The sequence below is a fragment of the Ipomoea triloba genome, chromosome 6, assembly GCF_003576645.1.
Source record: "Ipomoea triloba cultivar NCNSP0323 chromosome 6, ASM357664v1".
Classification (NCBI taxonomy): Eukaryota; Viridiplantae; Streptophyta; class Magnoliopsida; order Solanales; family Convolvulaceae; genus Ipomoea; species Ipomoea triloba.
The window spans coordinates 11,028,491-11,036,084 of NC_044921.1; the positions used below are offsets into that span (position 1 = coordinate 11,028,491).

General features: G+C 32.7%; 1 protein-coding gene across 1 annotated transcript; it reads right to left on the reverse strand.

The window, feature by feature from the left end:
* Window positions 1-3,163: 3,163 nt before the first annotated feature.
* LOC116021696 (ATP-dependent DNA helicase PIF1-like) lies at window positions 3,164-3,824 on the reverse strand. The gene has a single exon (XM_031262161.1). It carries the CDS (start codon window positions 3,758-3,760, stop codon window positions 3,164-3,166), a length of 597 nt encoding a protein of 198 aa, XP_031118021.1. The 5' UTR covers window positions 3,761-3,824.
* Between the last annotated feature and the right edge of the window lie 3,770 nt (window positions 3,825-7,594).

Genomic DNA, 7,594 nt, shown 5'->3' on the forward strand with positions numbered 1-7,594 from the left:
ATATATATATATATATATATATATATATATATATAATACTCCGTATGTCTTATGGCCTATGGGCCCTGGGTAGGTGCCCACCCTGAACCCCCTCAGGGCCGGCCCTGCTAGTAAGTCTTTTGCCGCCATGAGGTTCCTATGCTCGTTACGTAGCCAGTTTATATCTTATTGCCCGCTTTAGTTTCACTTTATTTTCTAACCTATATATTTTTAAAAACACCCATGATTATTTTCAAGAGTTATTCTATACTTTCTCAATTTTTTAGCATAAAGAATCAATGTCCCACCGTTAAGGTTCGATCTTATGACCACTCATTTGAAATGATAACAGAAGTGTCATCACACTACATATTAGTTAACTCATAACTTCTTCTTTTTTTTTCACCTAACAATATCCTAGACCCCAAAGGTAAATCAGGTCCATCTAAATTTGAGGCTTTAACACTAAATTGTGCGCTTCAATCGGCATATAAAGACCTCAATCCAAACCTCCAATATGTTTAAGTGTGGCTTTTCATCCACTACATTAGTTCCCTGGTAGCAATTTATTGTTGGTTTCAACATGATTACATGCATGAGTGTGGTTGAAAGATTTTTAAATTTATTTAAAATTTTAATAAATTTTTCTCCCTAAATTCTTTTTTAATTTAAATTTACTTTTATCTTTTTTATGTTTATAGAATAAAATTAACATATAAGAAATATATCATCGAAAAATTATAAATAAGATTTTATAAATAACACTGATTTTTTTTTAATTATTTTACTTTATAGGGTTATTCTTTTAATGTAAGTGATGGTAAATTAAAAAATATATATTGAACATCCACAAGGAACTATTTCAATTCAAACTGTGCACACAAAATTATTTCATAATAATGACTTAAATTGCTACCCATACTATCATACACATAGAATATAGATTGACTTAATACTATGCAAGCACAAAAGTATACTAAAGATAATGTGATTTCATATCATTATTGATTTCTTCGTATGATAAAAGGTTTCTAAAATCAATTGATTCTTGGTGAAAATGATATATGACTATTTGGTTCCTTATTCTCTTAACATTTAATTTATAGTAACTAATAAAACAAGTACTCTCTCCACTCCATTTTATGTGTCTAGTTTGGTTAATAAAGTTTGACTGAAATTATTTTTAATTTCATTTTCATAATACTAAGTTTAGTATTAGCTAGTATATAAAATTTATATATGTAGAAACTAAATTAAAAGTACTATTAAAGAAAAAAATTAAATTTAAAAATAATTAAAAATTATTTAAGAAAATAAGTAAAGAAGAAAGAGTTATTTTTACTGGTAAATAGTAAACAAAATAAGTAAAATAAGAGGGAGTAAATGATTGCATCAATTCTACACTGCATCTCTGATAATAGATGTTGGGTGTATTATGACAAGGATGAGATGGAAAGTATGGATAATTTGTTTTAATTTACAAGCAAGTTCATTTTTAAAAAATATATATATATAATCGTAGATTGATTTTAAAAACAAAATATTTTCCTCAAAAAAAAATATTAATATGTGTCATTTAAAATATCTCATTTAGAGCTTTTTAATGATATTTTTATACGTTAGTTTGTGAAAAACCTCCTCATGTAAACAATGAGAACCGGTCTCAGCCATCCATAAGAGTTTATCAATAATTGAGGGATTAGTAAAAAGAAAAAAATATATGTCGTCAATTTTATAAATATTGTAAACTTTCATATTTGCATTATTTATATAACTGACCTTGTTCTTTTTTCTCTTATTTTTCAACAAACATCAACCGTTGATCTACTTCAATGGACTTATCAGATCAATCATATAGATGACTAAACTCAATTGTCTATCAAGCTTCATCAATGGTCGAGGGTTTTCAATTTTATAATCATTGCAAACTTTGAATTTTGAAACCCTTATAAAATTAACACTGCATCTTTTCTCCTTGCTTTTCAGTAACTATCAACAGTTAATCTTTTGATCCATCATCACTTTTTGTCTAGGAGCTTGTTCTCAATTGAACCCTTTCTCCCCCACCCCATCTCACCCCCACCTCTCTCTCTCTCTCTCTATATATATGTGTGTGTGTGTCTAGCTTGATTAATGAGACTTAACTGAAGTTATTTTTAATTCAATTTTTATAATATTAATATTAGTATAAGTATATAAAATCTATATATTTAGAAAGTAAATTAAAATTACTATTAAACACAAAAAATCAAATTTAAAAATTATTAAATATTACTAAAGAAAATAAGCAAAGAATAAAGAGTTAGTTTAACCAATTAATAATAAACATAACATGACAGTTAAAATGAGACAGATAAAATATTTAATTATTACAAAAAAAAATATAAAAAAATACAATATTTGATGGTTAGTTTTAACAATGAGCCTTAATTAATTTGGAGTTTTTAAATTTATTTAGAATTTTAATTTTAATAATTTTCTCCGTAATTTCTTTTTTTTTTTTAAATTAAATTTATTTTTCTCTTTCTAAATAAAATTAATGTATACGAAATATATCATTAAAAGTTTCTAAATGAGATTTTTTAAATGCCATCCATATGCCAATGACTTTGTGGTCTAGTGACACGAAGTGACTTTTTCGAATGGGAATGGGAGGTCATGAGTCGTGTTTTAGTAGGTTGATAAAGTAGTTATGAACAGATCTTACATTGTAACAAAGTCAGTGTATTAAACAAATGACATCCATATTGATATTTAAAAAAAAAAATTAACGTAGGATTACATTAAGTTACTACTACAATTATGGGTTCATTACTTAATTTAATTGTATGTTAATTAAACACCCTTATTGATTTTTTTTTTTTTTTTTGCAAATTTTTTAATTAAAATATAATTACATCTAGTAATGAACCCGTAAATGCTATAGTGACTTAATATAATTTTAGGTTAATTAAATACACATTTTGATTTGTTTTCAATTTTTAATTAAAATACAATTATATTAAGTAATGAACCCGTAATTGCAATAGTAATTTATTAAAGTTATTGTAGGTTAATTAAACAACCATATTGATTTACAACTAGCAGTTGGCCCGTGCGATGCACGGTATGAAAATAGATCAAGTGAAAATGAAATACTGCCGAAAACGAAAAGAAGATAAAATAATATTAATAATGAAATAATTTATAAATTATTAAAGACCTCTTTGTAAACTACATTAGTAGTAGAATTACAATCTTGTTTTGATTCATCACATACTAAAATCTTTAGTCCGTCTGGTTGACTAACTCTTGATGCGGCAACATATAATTGGCCATGCACAAAAACTGGTTTCTTCAGTATCAAGCCAACATTGGAAAGCGTCTGCCCTTGACTCTTGTTAATAGTCATTGCATATGACAACATAAGTGGAAATTGTCTTCTGTTGAACTTGAAAGGTAATCTCGGGTCCGATGGGGTAATAGTCATTCTAGCAATTAATACCTTAGTCCCAGCATTAGGACCTGCTAATATGCTTCCTTCAACAACATGATTACCTAATCTTGTTACCACCAACCTAGTTCCATTGCATAAACCAAGACTATGATCAATGTTCCTCATTAACATTACAGGAGACCCCACTTTCAAAGTCAGAGAATGATTTGGAAGGCCGGATGCTCTTATGGTATTTAGGAATTCTGGTGTATGCACATCGGCAAGAACTGAACTGGAACCAACGCCTTTACACGTTGTGTCAGAACTCAAATATGTCTTTCCTTCCCCCTCAGTTAAGTTAGACATATACTGGTTGACCTCATTGACCACCTCTAACGTTGGTGCTAGTATTGCACTGTTCTTAAAACAACTTCCATCACTGCTTGCACCAGTAAAGTTGGGGAAGGTACTTTTCACAATAGAGGAAATAGGATCACCATTTGACTTTAATAACAATTGACTGGGGATATCAAAATCAGCGTAACCATCAACATCTACCCCAATATTACCATCACCTATTGAAATAAGCCAATTCGCAAATTCTTCAACTTTGTCTTGATTCAATCGAGGTTCCATTGTAGTTAATCTCAAATTTTTTGTTAAACGCATAACTCTACAATGTCTCCAAAGATATGAAGAATTAATTGTTGCAGAAACAATGTCCTGTCTTGAACCCTTTGGCACCACTGGTAATATTTGCCTAAAGTCCCCACCTAGAACCACTGTCTTTCCTCCAAAAGTCTTGTTTTGACTTTCATTGTTAACAAACCTCAACAAATCTCTCATTGTTTTATCCAACGCCTCAAAACAATGTTTGTGCATCATCGGTGCTTCATCCCAAATTATTAGTTTTGCACGAACGATGAGTTCAGCTAATTGACTGCCTTGATTTATATTGCACGTAGAATCTTCATTTACAGAGATTGGTATTGAAAACCTTGAATGTGCAGTCCTTCCAACAGAGATTGGTATTGAAAACCTTGAATGTGCAGTCCTTCCACCCGGAAGAAGTAAAGATGCTATCCCACTCGATGCCACACCACCCGGAAGAAGTAAAGATGCTATCCCACTCGATGCCACATTGATAACAATTTCGCCTTTTGCTCTAATATAAGAAGCCACATTGATAACAATTTCGCCTTTTGCTCTAATATAAGAAGAGAGCGCACGCCACAAAAATGTCTTTCCTGTACCACCATACCCATAAACAAAAACAGTCCACCATTGTTGGAATCAATATCATTGATAACGGCATCATATATTGCTTTTTGTTCTTCTGTAAGTCTCTCCTTAACATCATATATTGCTTTTTGTTCTTCTGTAAGTCTCTCCTTAAGCTGTTGACTCTCCTCGTTTTCCCTAGCACGGTCATATGCTAACTGTTGACTCTCCTCGTTTTCCCTAGCACGGTCATATGCTAACTCTTCCCACTCCTCGTTTTCCCTAGCACGGTCATATGCTAACTCTTCCCACTCCTCGTTTTCCCTAGCACGGTCATATGCTAACTCTTCCCACAACAACCGGTTTTCCACATGAACATGACTTGCTTCATTAATTACCGGCATGTTTGGAAAATCTTTCAAAGTCTTGTTATAGACTAATAAAAGCTTTGACAATTCCATTAGCTTAACAAGAAAAGGTATAAATATGGAAACTTCTCTGCCATTTGGATCGGAGAATTTATGGAGGAAATCGGGTTTTAAATTCCCAGAAACCGCATGATTATATAGCCAAAGGGAATAGGCCGCGCCTAAAATCATCCCAAGCGCTGCTAATGTGGCTACTAAGCTATTTCTTTGGAAAGCTCCTACTAAGATGAGAAATTCCCAGATAAAGCTGCTAGTACCAGGTGAACTCATATTGGCCAAAGTGGAAGAGAAGAAAATGGTAGGGAGATTCGGCATGGTGCTCACTGAATTCATTTTCTCTTCATCAGTTAGAAATATATCTGTAACAAAAGATAGGTCCATTAAATAAAATTTTAAAAAAAAATTAGTACATAAACCTTTAATAGTTGAATAATAATACCTTGCAAGTTTAATAATCTCCTACGGGTATGTTGAGCATCATCAGCCAGATGTGTCCACACCTTCTCCCATACAACTTTAGGACGTGCCATTGTATTTGACAACAACAGAGTAACAAACAACTTTCTTAGTGAGTGGGGAGTTGCAAAATGGCTAGCTTCCAATATTGCATCAACATATTCAGTATCATCTTGTAATAAACCCCGCGCATAACATGCCTCCTTAAAAGTATTGTACTTTACTCCATTATATGACCTTATGTCAGAAAAGGTTGTTGGGCCCCTGACTATGTTCAACAAACATCGGAGATAATATAATTCCCCAGTGAAATACAAAAACAAACAGATTGTTAACCCTAAACTATTAGGGTTACAAATTCAAGGGCCCAAACAGATTGTCCAAAAACCACATACTAATCCAACATCAACACTGTCATATTGTCCAAACACAGATTGTCCAAAGTACTCAATGTTCATCACCCTATTCTTTCTCATTCTCCATTTTCACTACAACCTCTTTCTTTTTCTTTGATGGTTGTGTACTTGAGAATTCATCCAGCAGACTTCGCTTCACTGCTTCGGTTTCATTCCCAGCTTCATTCTGCTTTCCAGGAGTAACAGCAATAGGACTTTCTGTAGGATCATCTGAAAAAAAACCCTGAACAGGATAACAAATAAGCATATACTGCTAGTGAAACTTAAAAGGCTATTTGACTGAAATAATCTATATAAATACCTCATCTGAGTCAGAATCATCCTGTGTTAGTTGTAGCTTGAAAGAAAATTCATCATCGTTATGCTGGATTAGCCCAGGACAGTAGGTTTCAAACATTTCAGGAAAGTGTTTGACTTGCAGTACTGGAACTGCATTATCGAGGTTATCAAATGTTTCACTTTTCACAGAAATCTTAAAAAACAGACCTCTCCCTTTTAAATTCCTAATGTCTTTAGGAACCTTTGTCATTACCTAAAACATAAAAAAAAAAAAAAAAGACCATTAGTGGTTAAGGCATTTTACTAATCTATTATATAGACATCTAAGTTAAGTTCAAAATCAGGGAACTCACAGATGACTGCNTCTCCTCGTTTTCCCTAGCACGGTCATATGCTAACTCTTCCCACAACAACCGGTTTTCCACATGAACATGACTTGCTTCATTAATTACCGGCATGTTTGGAAAATCTTTCAAAGTCTTGTTATAGACTAATAAAAGCTTTGACAATTCCATTAGCTTAACAAGAAAAGGTATAAATATGGAAACTTCTCTGCCATTTGGATCGGAGAATTTATGGAGGAAATCGGGTTTTAAATTCCCAGAAACCGCATGATTATATAGCCAAAGGGAATAGGCCGCGCCTAAAATCATCCCAAGCGCTGCTAATGTGGCTACTAAGCTATTTCTTTGGAAAGCTCCTACTAAGATGAGAAATTCCCAGATAAAGCTGCTAGTACCAGGTGAACTCATATTGGCCAAAGTGGAAGAGAAGAAAATGGTAGGGAGATTCGGCATGGTGCTCACTGAATTCATTTTCTCTTCATCAGTTAGAAATATATCTGTAACAAAAGATAGGTCCATTAAATAAAATTTTAAAAAAAAATTAGTACATAAACCTTTAATAGTTGAATAATAATACCTTGCAAGTTTAATAATCTCCTACGGGTATGTTGAGCATCATCAGCCAGATGTGTCCACACCTTCTCCCATACAACTTTAGGACGTGCCATTGTATTTGACAACAACAGAGTAACAAACAACTTTCTTAGTGAGTGGGGAGTTGCAAAATGGCTAGCTTCCAATATTGCATCAACATATTCAGTATCATCTTGTAATAAACCCCGCGCATAACATGCCTCCTTAAAAGTATTGTACTTTACTCCATTATATGACCTTATGTCAGAAAAGGTTGTTGGGCCCCTGACTATGTTCAACAAACATCGGAGATAATATAATTCCCCAGTGAAATACAAAAACAAACAGATTGTTAACCCTAAACTATTAGGGTTACAAATTCAAGGGCCCAAACAGATTGTCCAAAAACCACATACTAATCCAACATCAACACTGTCATATTGTCCAAACACAGATTGTCCAAAGTACTCAATGTTCATCACC